Below are 15,859 nucleotides of genomic sequence, written 5' to 3'. Positions count from 1 at the left end.
ATGAGAGTAAGCCTGTTCCTGACACTTGTCCTGGACAAGGGGGCATGTGAATTAGTGCACATGAACTCCAGGGAGGGTGACATGAATCACTCATCTTCCCAAAGGAGAAAACAGGACAGTTGAGTATTTGAGAAGGAGTGTTGGAAGGGGAACAGATACTGATGGAATGTGAAGAGTGGGACGCACAAGTTCATTATGTGGTTTGGGAAGGAGTATGTTCAAAATGGATACTTACTATAGAAAAGTAAGACAAAAATAATTATCCTGAGAAAGTTGTTTGCCAGCTCAGGCACAGGACCAGCTTTGACTATGTAAGTTCTGGACTTCCTATAGGTAACAAGCAGGAACAGTACTTTGCTCTTTGATGCTTTACTGGTGAAACTAATGATCCTGTGTTCAGATGGTCTCAACTCTGTTGCTTTGGCTTTTTGATAAAGACAAGCATCAGTGAAAGACTGAAAAGGCAGATAATAGGCCAGAGTTTACTCCCAAGATGCAATATCTAAGTCTTTCCAAAGGCTGATGATGTATGCCTTCTTTGTTTAGTTTGGCAATTTAGTATGGGGCTTTGTTTAACTTGGAGAACATATTGCCAGGGGCCTCAGAGCCCTAAATGACATAGGAAGTAGGCTGCCTACTGTTATTAGCACAGGGAAAGTGACAGAATTCTCAGTAGAGAGACTAGCATAACTGTACCCTGACTGAATTGGCTTAAAATTTCATTATTGGGCTGGAGAGATGGCTCAGCGGTTAAGAGCGCTGACTGTTCTTCCAGAGGTCCTGAGTTCAATTCCCAGCAACCACATGGTGGCTCACAATCATCTATAATGGGATCCAATGCCCTCTTCTGGTGTGTCGGAAGACAGCTACAATGTACTCATATAAATAAAATAAATGAGTAAATCTTGTCTTTTTTTTTTAAAGATTGATTATTATACATAAGTATACTGTAGCTGACTTCAGACAAGGGTGAAGAGAACCAGAAGAGGGCATCAGATCTCATTATGGGTGGTTTTAAGCCACCATGTGGTTGCTGGGATTTGAACTCAGGACCTTCAGAAGAGCAGCCAGTGCTCTTACCCACTAAGCCATCTTGCCAGCCCCAAGTAAATCTTAATTTTTTTTCATTATTTTCAGTGTGAAGAATCGTTCCACACAGTTCTTTTTTAAGGTTGCTGTTGGTCCAAAATAAGTGCTCTGAAAAAAAAAAAAAAGAAAAAAAGAGTCTCGATTCTAAGCCCCATTTCCTTCTGCTGAGCAGACCCTCCCTGTCTCAGGATTAAGAGGATTTGCTTTTGAAGGAGATTGCCAAACTGCTCTCAGAAGTTTACAAGGAAAAGAAAGAGGAAAGGGTTCTGGCCGGGCAGTGGTGGCGCACGCCTTTAATCCCAGCACTCAGGAGGCAGAGGCAGGTGGATTTCTGAGTTTGAGGCCAGCCTGGTCTACAGAGTGAGTGCCAGGACAGCCAGGGCTACACAGAGAAACCCTGTCTCAGAAAAAAAAAAAAGATTCTGGGTGTTGGGAGTGAGGCAGATGGCTCTGCAAGTCTGTGTCTCATAACCATGGTTTCCTTGTGAGCATCTCTTTGTTACAGGTTCTCACCAGAAAATACTGAACTTCTTACAACTTTAGGATTGCTCTACTTGCAGGTAATGAGAGCTGTTTTTCCACATATTCACATAGAGATGCTTTAGGTTGTGTCTATGGTGGTTTCCTTCACTTTTCTACTTGGCACATTGTATTAACAGTCACAGCACACACAGGAACCCTGGTTTGTTTTATATACTCGTTGCTAAGGGAACTAACATTTGCACCCAAGTTGTAATCTGTTTCCTCCTTACATCTTTCATCTTATGCAATAGGGAAAGCATATTCATGAGAGTATATATATATGCGTATACAGTACTGCTCTCTAGTTTGGGGGAAGGAAGAGAACTGATACATGTACTACTCTATGGGTGCTGGGGCCGAGCCTGTTCGTGTTGGTTCACCTCGCTATCCAAGGTTCTATAGGTGAGAGCAGCAAGGGGTAGATTTTTAGAGGAGACATTCCCTCCCCTCACATTGCTAAGTGTGGATGGGACTCTGCCACTTGTGTTGGCCTGAGCACCTGAGGCCCCAGGTCTCTGAGCTGACTTACCCTGCCCGCCCTATAGTCTTGCTGTTGAGCCATTATGCCTCTGAAGTAGCTTCTGTAAGTATTGCTTAAGAAGAACCTAGAGTTCTGGGTCATCTGGGCTTTGGCTTGTGAGGAGGCGCAACAGAACAGTCTCTGTCAGGAGGCTTTAATATCAATCAGCATGAGTGCTTCTGAAAAAAAAATTTTGTGGCTGAAGATACTTTAACTTCATCAGGAGAAAAAGGAACAAAAATAAGAAAATCACAAACATGGAGATTTGTGTTTTATTTGGTATACCTACTTTATTTTTATTATCACTGGTATACCTACTTTATTTTTATTATCACTGCTATTTTTTTATGGTTTGGTATAAAATTTATTCAAAAATTGATTTAGTTTAAACTGACATACCATTAAAAAAATTTAAAGATATTTTTAAAAAATTTTCTTTCATAAACATATTTTCTTTATTTATGTTTCAAATGTTATCCCCTTTCCTGGTTTGCCCTCCGAAGACCCCTATCCTATTCCCCCTCCCCTGCTCACTAACCCACCCACTCCCGCTTCCCTGTCCTGGCATTCCCCTGCACTAGGGCATTAAGCCTTCACAGGACCAAGGACCTATCCTCTCATTGATGTCCCACAAGGCCACCTCTGCTACTGGTAGCTGGAGCCATGAGTCCCTCCATGTGTACTCTTTGGTTGGTGGTTTAGTCCCTGGGAGCTCTGGGGGTACTGGTTGGTTCATATTGTTGTTCCTCCTATGGGGTTGCAAACCCCTTCAGCTCCTTGGGTCCTTTCTCTGGCCCCTCCATTGGGGACCCTGTGCTTAGTCCAATGGATAGCTGTGAGCATCCACTTCTGTATTTGTCCAGCACTGGCAGATCCTCTCAGGAGACAGCTATATCAAGCACTTGTTGGCATCCACAATAGTGTCTAGGTTTGGTAACTATATATGGAATGGATCCCCAGGTGGGATAGTCTCTGGATGGCCTTTCCTTCAGTTTCTGCTCCAAACTTTGTGTTTGTATCTCCTCCCATTGGTATTTTGATCCTCTTTCTAAGAAGGACCGAAGTATCCACACTGTGGTCTTCCTTCTTCTTGAGCTTCATGTGGCCTGTGAATTGTATCTTGGGTGTTAGGAACTTCTGGGCATCACTATTTTCAAGGGTTGTGGTATGAGTGTTCAAAAGAACTTTACAAATGACTGCATGTTTCCATTCAGGGTATAGTGGGCCAGATTTGTGAACTGACATCTCCCTGCTGAGGTAAATTTTTTTGGTTTGCTTTCTTTCAAGCTTGGTGTGTACCAGAAGGCATTTGAACATCTTGGGAATGCACTGACCTACGACCCTGCCAACTACAAGGTACTGCAGGCTGTGGTGGTCCCATGACCCCTAGAGATGGTCAGACCCTAGAAACAAGATAGCTTTCTCATTTTAAATATGCAAGAAGGTAACTTTGTGTGTATGTATATTAGTGCTGGCGAATAAAGCCAGCGCTTTGTGCATGTTAGGCAAGTAGACTACCCTGTCTCACAAATCACCTTTTAGTCACAGTTCTTACTTCTAAAAGGTAGTTGTCATTGAAGCTACTGTAACGTGTTAACAGTCAGCTTCTTCAAAAGTGCTCCATTTATGGTAATAGGACTGTTAATCTTTGCTGCAGGTAAAATTAGAATGCCCTTAGAGTTTATGTGTTATTCGAGGATTTAGCCAAGCTTCCACAACAACTGTTGAAGGATTCTTGATCCTAATGAAGTCACGCAACTTCCTTATGTGACTTGAGGGTGAGAAAATTAAGTGAATGAACGTTACTGAGAGAGGTGCAACCAGATATGGTTTAAATACAAACTCACTCATTTAGGAAGCCAGTAGCCTGGCTCTGTTGTCTTGGTACCTTTCCTTAAAGAAATGATAGTGCTGGACAGATAAAAACTAAAGGCAACTCACACTGCATCCTGAGCCAGAAAGCTGAGTATTAAATAGCCACAGGCAGGTGTGAGGTGCCTGAAGCATTAAGTGTACAAAGTAGAGCAGACAAATGGCAGCAGTTACTAGAATAGTGAAGTCCCTAGCTACAAGTAGAAAACAACTGAAGCTAGATGGAGCCAGTGACATTGTATGCTTTTTTATTTTTTTATTTTTTATGCTGTGGGATTCCAAAGACATTCCTTAGGAGTCCTTGCCCTAGTGGCTTGGGTCTAAATATTTATGTACCTGGAAGTTGTTCTTGGTCACGTCTGGCTGATGTGCTTTATGTACACTCAGGAGACTATCTCATGGGCTTGGGCTTCTTGGTGACAGAAGTACTAAGTTTACATGCACTGTGTTTTCAGGCCATCTTGGCAGCAGGCAGCATGATGCAGACTCATGGGGACTTTGATGTCGCCCTTACCAAATACAGAGTTGTAGCCTGTGCTATTCCAGAAAGTCCTCCACTTTGGAATAACATTGGAATGTGTTTCTTTGGCAAGAAGAAATATGTGGCAGTAAGTGTTCCTTGGAGTCCTTGTTGATACCCATCCATGTGGTGACTGGGTCTGCTGGGCTTGCCTTGCCCTGGGCTGAGTGCTCCTGTTTCTGTAGGCTATCAGCTGCCTAAAACGAGCCAACTACTTGGCACCCTTCGACTGGAAGATTCTGTACAACCTGGGCCTTGTCCATTTGACTATGCAGCAGTATGCATCAGCATTCCATTTTCTCAGTGCAGCCATCAACTTCCAGCCAAAGATGGGGGAACTCTACATGCTCTTGGCTGGTAAGGAACATTTATATAGACACTTATTCTTCTGAGTTATGATGATGGAAAAGTGAATTAGGATTATAGGTTAGTAACTAAATACACTAAAGAGGGATTTGAGGGCTGGTGAGATGGCTCAGCAGATTAAGAGCACCCGACTGCTCTTTTGAAGGTCCGGAGTTCAAATCCCAGCAACCACATGGTGGTTCACAACCATCCATAATGAGATCTGACTCCCTCTTCTGGAGTGTCTGAAGACAGCTACAGTGTACTTACATATAATAAATAATAAATAAATCTTAAAAAAAAAAGCAAGAGGGATTTGAACTCAAGAGTCTCAACAGGTTAAATCACAATCATCCATATCCACCTTTTTTTTTTGAGACAGGGTCTCACTGTATGGTCCTTGTTGGCCTGGAACTTGCATGGCAAGTTACTTGAACTCAGTGACTACCTGCCTCTGCCTCTGCCTCTGGAGTGCTGGAATTAAAGGTGTGCACCACCACACTTATCTTTTTTTCTAAAATAATTTACATTTTATTTGTAATTATGTGTATGTCAGTATGTGGGTTTATGCACAGAAGAGGACATGGAGTTCTTTGGAACTAGAGTTTCGGACAGCTATGAGCTACCTGGTGTGGATGTTCTCAGAACCACCCTTGGGTCTTCTGCAGGAACACCAAGTGCTCTTAACACCGAAGCATCTTTCTAGTCCCACACAGTTCCCTCTTTTTTTTTCCCCCCAGAGCTGAGGACCGAATCCAGGGCCTTGTGCTTGCTAGGCAAGCACTGAGCTAAATCGCCAATCTCCACAGTTTCCTCTTAACAGTTCTTTTCCTATCTGTATGCTTTTTCTTGTTGTTTGTGGTGGTGAAGGAGGAGGAGATTGCCCTGGGCCCTGCATATCGCTAGGCAAACATACCAACCCTCATACTTACTGAATGCAATTGATTTGAGTTCAGTAGTACAATTAAGAACCTGGGTGTAAGCGGGGCGTGGTGGCACACACCTTTAATCCCAGCACTTGGGAGGCAGAGGCAGGCGGATTTCTGAGTTCGAGGCCATCCTGGTCTACAAAGTGAGTTCCAGGACAATCAGGGCTACACAGAGAAACCCTGCCTCAAAAAACCAAAAAAAAAAAAAAAAAAAAAAAAAGAACCTGTGTGTAAAGTGGAATTTGGCCTCTACTGCTAATTCTAATTATATGTACTCACGGTCACGGTTTATGTGAGGATTGCATGATTAAAAATAATGAATATTAAACCTTTGAGTTTTGTCATGGTTAGTAAATTAATGTCTTAAAAAAATATATAGCACAGTGCATATATGGAGATCAAGACAAGAGGGAAAATTTTTTCTCTTTCCATTATATGGGTTCCAGGGTCCAACTTAGGCCACTGGGCAACAAGCATCCTTTCTCACCGAGCCATCCCATTGATCTCATTATTATTTCTGTATCATTCTATTTCCAAATTCTATCTATGCTATACAAAGTAAAACTAAGCTGGGCAGAGGTGAATCATATCTATAGTCTTTTTGGTTTTTAGAGACAGGGTTTCTCTGTGTAGCCCTGGCTGTCCTGGAACTCACTCTGTAGACCAGGCTGGCCTCGAACTCAGAAATCCACCTGCCTCTATAGTCTTAGAAGGTACAGGTTGGAAAATAATGAATTTGGGGTCAGCCTGAGCTACATTAGTGAGACCCTGACAGTGTTTCAGAAAATACAACAAAAATAATTTTGAAGTACTATTCCTTTTTTTGTTTTTTTGTTTTTTTTCCGAGACAGGGTTTCTCTGTGTAGCTTTGACTGTCCTGGAACTCATTCTATAGACCAGGCTGGCCTCGAACTCAGAGAGATCTACCTGCTTCTGTCTCCCAAGTGCTAACTATTCCTTTTAGGGAATATTTTCTCCACAAAACAAACTTAGAAACGTTTCCCATGTCTTCATTGGTAGCGGTCTTCTGGTGTGTATTTTGGTTGTTACTGTGGTGTTTTCAATTTATGAGAGAAAGGTCAAAAGCAGCTAAATGGTGGTGGTTTGGAGAACACCAGAATACAAACCTAGCTCAAGTTCCAGTGAGGTACAAAAAGCCTTACTGTAAGGTAAGGGACCTTACTGCTTATGCCATGGCAAAAGCATCAGCTCTAATCTGACAGAGCAGAGCCAGCCTCCACATGGTCCTGCAGTATGAGAAAGCAGTGGCAAAAGTAGGCCACGTGACAGTCTGCAGCCAATTGATGTGGTGAGGGATCTAAGCTGAACGATGAAAAAGGCTTCATTTTGAGATCGGTCTAGAATATTATTTTTGCTATCTAAAATGAGCTCTGATTTTTTCTGTGGCAGTGGCTCTGACCAACCTGGAAGATATAGAGAATGCCAGAAGAGCTTATGTAGAAGCTGTTCGCCTGGATAAGTAAGCATTCTGTTCTATGGGAAAGGGTCAGAGAGGGCTAATACCAAAGACTGCCATAAGATTAATGCTGCCAGAGGGAATCATCTTAGCCACCATGTGGCATAAATGTGGAAGGTTGTGGTTCTTAAGCAAGCAGAACTTAGCAAGAGTAAAAAATCCTGAGAAGCACTTCCAGTTCTGAGCTTAGTAATCAGGAATCCAAAGAAAGGCAAGAGCTGGCAGCCCTCCATCTTGGGTTGCTGATAAGCTGTGGGCTAGCTAGATTAGCTGGTGGGACTCTGGGTTCAGGTTAATCAAAGATAACTAAGGTTCTTGGGGGGGGGGTGTGGTTATTCCACCAGAATTTGCTACACAGCTGGTCTGGGATATTTTTGTTCTGCCCTTCCCTGGCTGGCTTTGTTGGTTCCAGACTCAGTCCATATAATACTTTGCTCCTTGGGCAGTTAGTTCCTTGACCCAGTGGGTCACATAGCACTTTGCTGTATTATAAATGGGGACAACCACTACTTTGTTTTGTTTTGTTTTGTTTTGTTTGTGGACTTCATATAAGGAGAAGGATCTTCAAATCACTAGTTCTTGCGAGCCCCAGCCTCCCTGTCTCTCTGCCGCAGGTGTAACCCTTTAGTAAACCTGAACTATGCTGTGCTGCTGTATAACCAGGGTGAGAAGAAGAGCGCCCTGGCTCAGTACCAGGAGATGGAGAAGAAGGTCAACTTTCTCAAGGACAACAGCCCTCTGGAATTTGACTCTGAGGTAGGCCTTTTATTAGCTCCTACACATCATTAAGCAAGCTCTTAACAGATACCAAAGGTACCATAAGCTGATGTTTCTTTGGGCTTCATGTTGATTGCAGCATGAATTCACTAATTAAGAGTCTGAGACAGCCTTTGCTAGAAGAAAGTAACAAAATAGTTCAGGCTTAATAACTTATGTTTTCATTAATATAGTAGGCTCAGGCAGAGTTTGGCCAGTGATGCTTCAAACTTGAATTGTTCCATTTTGAGATCCTGTAAAGAAGCCTCTTGCCATCCTATAAGCTTGTAGTCCTCCTAGCACTTGAAAAGGATTTCCTTGTGTTAAGTACTCCTCCTTCAATTGCTAGTACCAGCAGGCACTGGTTCAGTTAGTGGCTTTGGGTGAAAGGCTGACTTGGCTCTGCTGGTCTTGTCAGTAGCTTTTTTCCCCTTCATGTGGGCACAGATGGTAGAGATGGCTCAGAAGTTGGGAGCTGCCCTTCAGGTGGGAGAGGCACTGGTCTGGACCAAACCAGTCAAAGATCCCAAGACAAAGCACCGGACCAATTCAGGCAGCAAATCTGCTACTCTCCAGCAGCCTCTGGGTTCCATTCAAGCTCTAGGACAGGCGATGTCTTCAGCAGCTGCATACAGAAAGATCCTTTCAGGTAAGAGACTACACAGAACGCTGAAGACTTAGTGGGGATAAGATACCTCTACCAGCAGAGATCACAGCTTTGAGCAGGGTTTGCACTCTGCAAACTCATGGCCAATTTAGTACTAGAGAGGGAAAAGCCCAGAGTGACCCAGCTGGCATTGGTTTCTGAAGGGCACGCTATGAGGTAGACTTAGACAGGGTGGTAAGTTTGTAAGAAGTGCATTACTAAGTGCATGCTGCTGTACATTCTTGCCTTAATTTTCACAAGCTTAATGTTCTCTTTCTTCAGTTATGAGCATCCCTCCTGGGTGCAAAATACACTATAGTCTTGATAGTCTCAGACATTACAAAGTTCCCTCTTAAAGTTTCTTCTAAAATTGAGTAACTGAGAACTCAAGTTTTGTTTCCTTGCAAGGTGCTGTAGGAGCCCAGCTCCCAAAGCCACCATCACTGCCACTGGAGCCAGAGCCAGAGCCCACTGTGGAAGCAAGTCCAACAGAAGCATCAGAACAAAAGAAAGAAAAATAGCAACAAACAGGAAAAACCGAGGATGACCCTGGAGTAGGGGGTCTCTTAAGTGAGACCATATAGAAGGTGGTCATATGACCAGGCAGATGGAGGCTAACACTTCGTCCCTGGGTGGGCACTGCAGAATTAAAACAGAACCCAGGGTGTGTTGTGATGATCAGAAGGAGCCTAAGGCCTATGCAGCTCTTGGCTGGCCCCATCATCCAGGAACAAGGGCGAAGGCATGCTACATAGACGTGAGGCCTCGCATGTATACTCCAAGAGTTAGCAAGGCAAACGATGAAAGCCCGTTACTCAGTGAAGGACTTTTATCTTGATAAAGGGAAGAGGACCTCTACTCAGTAGGCTGTGGTAATGAAGCCTCATTTTAACTGACTGTGGGAAGATAGAAGTCTCCACTGGAAACACAAACCTTGTATTAAGAACCTAGTTAAAGAGGGCTTCCCTAACTACCACTACCACCACTCCTTTTAGATTAAGTTGAGACCTAGATGGAATGAATCCAGCTATATTTGCCCAAAGAGACTCTAAAACAAGTCCTTATCTCCATTCTTAAGAGAGGTCAGAGTTTAGAGCCAGATCATGTCAGTTTAAGTAGTAGAGTCAAGGGCTGGTCTGGAATCGGCACCAAGAACTTAAAGGGGAAAAGTGGGTAGGTGACTGAGGACATAGCTCAGTATTAGAGCACTTGCTTAGCATACACAGGCCCTGGGTTTAATCCCCAGTACTGCTGAAAAAGAACAGCTTTTTTAGATAAGGAATTTTAGCCAAGACAATCAATGATGAATGCTGACAAACGCTCTCACAACCCATTAGCAGCCTTTGTAAAAGATTATGGATATCCAAGAGGTCATATTAAAAGATTTTTAAAAAAATAAAACTATGATCACTGTCTGTCTTTACCTATTTCCGAGCCTGGTTTGAAAACTATTATCACCTCAAAGTCAAGTTGCTCTTGACTGTAGTGTGGCCTCCCAGAAGTGTAGATTAGTCCCTTCTGAAGTAGTACCAGTTTTCCTTTTAACCGGCAGCTACAAAACTGACATGCCATCAAGCCAGGGTGGCGTTTTGATGCTTTGGCTGGGTCTGACTTGGCAGACCGAACAGAAATCCTCTTCTGTCCTCTAGCTTCTGAAGGCAAGCACATTACCAGAAGTGATTCCTTGCCTGGGTAGCAGGTCTGTTCTGTCATGCAGCAATGGAGAAAACCCACCTCTACATCAGCATGGAGGGTGGTATAGACTAAATTGATTTACTAAAACTAAAAGGTCTTGATGAGAGATAAGAATGTAAGCTTATGAGAGGAGAAAGAAAACCAGATGCTCAATCAACAGAAAGGAGCGTGGGTCTGCTTGTCACCCACGGTGGCAACTGAGAGACTATATAGGGTGAGTAGATACTCATTCTGGACTTAAGACTAGGATCAAGGGCTTTTCAAGTCTGTTTTTAGGCATGTCTCTTTGAGACAATTCAATGATACCTTACTAGACTCCTAAATAACCTGACTTGAACAAAGTCTGTTTGGAGGTTCCTATAGAGCACTGGTTCTCAACCTGTGGATCAAGACACCTTTTGAATCCTAGGTTTGGGGCTAATATCCACTTATCAGTGAGTACATATTGTGTGAGTTCCTTTGTGAATGTGTTACCTCACTCAGGATGATGCCCTCCAGGTCCATCCATTTGGATTCCCAAGATATAAGATACAATTTGCTAAACACATGAAACTCAAGAAGAATGAAGACTGAAGTGTGGACACTATGCCCCTCCTTAGAATTGGGAACAAAACACCCATGGAAGGAGTTACAGAGACAAAGTTTGGAGCTGAGATGAAAGGATGGACCATGTAGAGACTGCCATAGCCAGGGATCCACCCCATAATCAGCATCCAAACGCTGACACCATTGCATACACTAGCAAGATTTTATCGAAAGGACCCAGATGTAGCTGTCTCTTGTGAGACTATGCCGGGGCCTAGCAAACACAGAAGTGGATGCTCACAGTCAGCTAATGGATGGATCACAGGGCTCCCAATGGAGGAGCTAGAGAAAGAACCCAAGGAGCTAAAGGGATCTGCAATCCTATAGGTGGAACAACATTATGAACTAACCAGTACCCCGGAGCTCTTGACTCTAGCTGCATATGTATCAAAAGATGGCCTAGTCGGCCATCACTGGAAAGAGAGGCCCATTGGACACGCAAACTTTGTATGCCCCAGTACAGGGGAACGCCAGGGCCAAAAAGGGGGAGTGGGCGGGTAGGGGATTGGGGGTGGGTGGGTATGGGGGACTTTTGGTATAGCATTGGAAATGTAAATGAGCTAAATACCTAATAAAAAATAGAAAAAAAAAGACACCTTTTGAGGTCACATACTAGATATACTGCATATCAGATATTTACAATTCCTAACAGTAGCAAAATTACAGTCATAAAGTAGCAATGAAACAAGTTTTTGGTTGAGGTCACAACATGAAGAACTGTATTAAAAGATCACAGCATTAGGAAGGTTGAGAACCACTGTGCTGGAGGGATCTGGATTCAATGATAGCTGAAAAACACAGGCTTAGGAAGTCTCAAAGTTAAGATGAAGGCAGAGATTGGAGAAGGAAAACAAGTATTTAAGGAGGAAAGCGGCATGGTGTCATGGAAGGTAAAAGGAGACAGGGTTCAGGAAGGGAGGTCAGTTGAGTTTACCACAAAGTTACTGTCAGAAACAGCAAGTCTATTGGAGAGGAACCTGCAGGTGGAGGAGAAAACCCATTTTAGAAGGTACATGTCAGGCTGCACTGGATTTGAACCTGGGACACAGTGCAGCCCCTGATCCTACATCATCAAGTAGGATGCCCCCTTGGAGAAGCAGTGGTGGTAATAGAAGTCCATGCAGAGATTAAGCTACTCATTTTATAGAGCTTCAAAGTAGAGGAAGGAGATCTCTGAGGACAGAAATGAATTCTATATTCCAAGATGACTTTAAATGTTTTTTTAAGACAGGGTCTCATATAATCCAGGCTGGCCTCACATAATGTAGCTGAGAGAATATAGCATTTATTCCTGATCTTCCTACCTCTACCTCTAAATGCTGTTGTTAACAGGTATGCACTACCACATCTGGCTAAAATCTTAATATCAGGGTATACAAGTGCAAAGGTGCTTTTCTCTTCAGGTAAGGTATGACAGAAACTGAGAGGCCTGTTCATTTTTCCCTGTTCCTCAGGGGCAGTACAGTACCTTTCTTCCATGAATGGTCACAAAGCAACGCTTTCTACAGTACCTGAAATTAGGTTTTCTTAGGTAACAGGCCATACATGTTCAGTCCTCTGGGCATCTGGATTTGCAGTTTCTCATTCATTCTGAAAAGAATAAAAACTTATTTTATAAAGGCAGCTCACAATACAATTTTAAAGATTTAGGAAAATCCAACCAAATTGATAATCTCAGATAAAGACATGGTTTTGACCCATGAAAGAGACTGGAACCAAGAACACTGCCAATGTTGATATTAGCAAGTATGCAGCACAGGTGCCTTGGAATTAAGTTTAGCAAATTCCTTTAAAAAACAAACAAAAAACCCATACTTATATGCTCCAAGAGTCATACTAAAGTATTTGACAAAGTGAACTGGAATCACATGATCCCCCACACAGATGCCCAAACTTGGAAGCAATCATGATATATGTTTACAAGTGGATGATTAAACTTCGGTAGAGCCAGACAAAAGAAAAAGTGCGGGCTAGAGAGATGGCTCAGTGGTCAAGAGCACTGACTGTTCTTCCAAAGGTCCTGAGTTCAAATCCCAGCAACCACATGGTGGCTCACAACCATCTGTAATGAGATCTGATGCCCTCTTCTGGTGTGTCTGAAGACAGCTACAGTGTACTTACATATAATCAATCAATCAATCAAAAAAAAAAAGTGCACAAAGAAGCTATCAGGCTGAGAAAATAATTTTAAGTGAAAAATGCCAGTTTGAAATACCCACATACTGCATGATCATTATGTTGTATTCTGGAAATCTGGCCATTCCACAATGTGTGCATATTTCAAAGCTATGTTACCTAAAATATATTTTTTTAATCAGTAAAGAAATAAATATGGCATTAGGATAACACTGTGCATAGGAATTAGGTCAAACTGCATTATAGAGCTAACTGTCAAAGCTGAGTTTATAAAGCTCCAAGAAAACCTGAGAGCATGGATGATGTGGCATTTTGTTTCCCAGGTGAGACGAGTGTTAAGACATTAACATGAGCATCAGGCTACAGTCTGTAAAGAGGAGACCTGACAAAGACCTTATCGTATCTGCAAACATGGAACTCTTATAGCTCGATAATAAGGAAAACAAACATCAGACCAACACAAATGTCCCATTTGGATAAAGTATTGTGCAACTTTATAAAGGAAAGTATAGGCATGGCTAATGAGCACTGAAAAGGTATCTAGCATTTGTTACCTGGGAAACAGAAAAAAACAATAGATACCTACCAAAATGGCTTAAACCGAACACTGAAAACTCCCACTGTTGGCAAGAATAAGATAGAATCAGGTCAGAAGTTGTCAGCAAGGGTGTAAAATGTCCTAGCCACTTCTATAAGGATTTTTGGTTGGCCATCCTGGTCCTACATACAGGTTCTCTTTAGGCTCTTGTTGGTGAGCTTATTAACCTGGAAGTGGAAGCCTGTATGTACATATAGCCGTAAAACATGCAGCCATATGAAACACGAATGAATGTACAGTTTGCCAGCAGGACCAGGCAGTGACATTTCATTGATAAACCCCAGAACATACAAAACTACTTGATTACAGAGAAGAACAGCTGACTACAAGTCCAGGGTAGGAATGGGATGGCATGGAGGATTTCGCTGGTGATGAAGACATCTACTGAGGCTTACCAAGTGATACACTTCAATGTGTACAGCTTCATCACTTACGTTGTTACCCTAAAACACAGTAAGACAAGAAACAGCTGGATTACTACCACAGTTTTCAAATAACCTGAAATGGTCTTAGGCCCAGAAGTTGCCTGTTTAGCTTAGTGAGAGGTAATTACTAAAATTGTGTGTTCATACTGTGCTAAATACTTGCCCTATCTGTCTACTTTATCAACCAAACCCTGAAGGAGAGCTACCAGGATAACCCCATTTTACAGCTGAGGTTGAGTGAGGTTAAGCCAAGGGAGTCTGTCAGATAATATCAAGTAACATTTCACCAACTCAAACACCCTTCATGAATTTGGAGTATGCCTACCGATATTTACCACTCTCAGACCCCACAGCAAGAGAAACAATGCAGACTGAATGTGAGAAGGGTTGCTTGCTTTTGGCTGCATCCTACCTCCTCTTAGTGGTGGAGCAGGCTGCAGCTTTTCCCAGATTAAGTGCGACAGACAGTGTAGTTTCTAGGAAATCTGTTACTAGCTAGGGGATTTTCACATCCTTTGTGTCTTATTAATCCTTAGTCAAATGCTGTCCACAGTCTAGGGCTGAAGAGCCCAGCCCCATCTGTTCAGCTCCATCCACCTCTTCACTCAGCCCAGCCCCGTTCACAGGCATTCTGCAGACAGGTGACTGCTTGGTCAAGTCTGCGTGCACTCATTCTCTACAATACAGTTACTACATCTAATATACATCACAAAATTGACTTACCATTATTAGAAAACAACCCCCCCCCCTTTTTTTTTTATGTTTGACAACATAGGTGCTGTAGACTGCAGTCTGTAAGCAGGTGAGGGCGGGGAAACTGGTACGATAGCATAGGTGCTTGATTATATATTTCATGCAACAAGGTGCTGGGATCTGAACTTGTATGGGGCCCTCGTGACTGCAGTATGCATTCCCCAGTCTCCTGGATCTAGCACCTATTACAACAAGCCCATCTGTTAACACACACGGAGGTGCTGGGTCTGGAGCTCCATGCAAAAGCTCGCCCTCTGATACTCAAGGCAAAGCAAATTTGAAGGCTACTAGCCTAGGTCGTTGCCCACCACACTTCTCACCCTAGTCTTCCCTGGCATTTCCAGGAACACTTGGGCAGTATCGAGTCTACAGTCTAGGCAGGAGTTGAACAAAGAACAGAGTTATATAAAACCTTGTCTTTAAGAAAGTCACCTCACTTCAGCTTTCCGGCAATGCACACCTGTGAGCTCAGCATGTGGGTGAGACCGTCCAAAAAGGAAAAATGGGCAATTTTTTGAGATGGGGGTCTGTGTAGACCTGACTGGCCTCTGTTGACCAAGTTGGCCTCAGACTCAGACCTCATACAAAACTAATTTTAACTGACTTTCCTTAGAGGCAGAGGATTAAGCAGCAGCCAACATTATCCATAATAATGAGTTTTGCTTTCACTTTCAAGACGCGTAACTCTATAGGCATCAGTTTTCTTTGAAAGTGTAAGACTTTCCTTCTTACCCAAATCAGGGATCTGCCATTCCAAGAGCAGCTGCCAAGGCTGGTGTGCCTGGCCCTTGTCCTGGGCAGACATCTTGTACTTTGGACTAGAAAGATTTTGGCTCTTTGAAATGGCTGTGCTCTAACTTCAAGGTAGACCTTAAGCTTGACAGCCTAGCTCGAGGGAATGCCTAGCCCAATGGCAGGGACCAAAGAACAGATGTCTCAGCAGCCAAGTGACATGCAAGTGGGAGAGGGGTTGAGAACAAAATCAATTAGA

General features: G+C 43.0%; 1 protein-coding gene across 3 annotated transcripts in view; it reads left to right on the top strand.

The window, feature by feature from the left end:
* Positions 1-10,101, top strand: part of Bbs4 (Bardet-Biedl syndrome 4 (human)) — a 31,543-nt gene extending 21,442 nt beyond the window's left edge. For 2 of the 3 annotated variants that reach the window (NR_153195.1, NM_175325.3), the window contains exons 9-16: positions 1,595-1,649; positions 3,419-3,487; positions 4,459-4,611; positions 4,709-4,880; positions 7,208-7,277; positions 7,889-8,030; positions 8,478-8,679; positions 9,085-10,101. Coding sequence is in view for 2 of the 3 variants with exons in the window: in NM_175325.3 (NP_780534.1) it covers positions 1,595-1,649; positions 3,419-3,487; positions 4,459-4,611; positions 4,709-4,880; positions 7,208-7,277; positions 7,889-8,030; positions 8,478-8,679; positions 9,085-9,197 (976 nt within the window). In the remaining variant the exon portion in view is untranslated. The remainder of the gene's footprint in view (positions 1-1,594; positions 1,650-3,418; positions 3,488-4,458; positions 4,612-4,708; positions 4,881-7,207; positions 7,278-7,888; positions 8,031-8,477; positions 8,680-9,084) is intronic. The other variant, NM_001359558.1, reaches the window with a different exon arrangement.
* Positions 10,102-15,859: the final 5,758 nt, after the last annotated feature.

Source organism: Mus musculus, chromosome 9 (assembly GCF_000001635.26).
Source record: "Mus musculus strain C57BL/6J chromosome 9, GRCm38.p6 C57BL/6J".
Classification (NCBI taxonomy): domain Eukaryota; kingdom Metazoa; phylum Chordata; class Mammalia; order Rodentia; family Muridae; genus Mus; species Mus musculus.
Note: the sequence above shows the minus strand (reverse complement) of the source record. Positions and strands in the feature narration are given on the sequence as shown.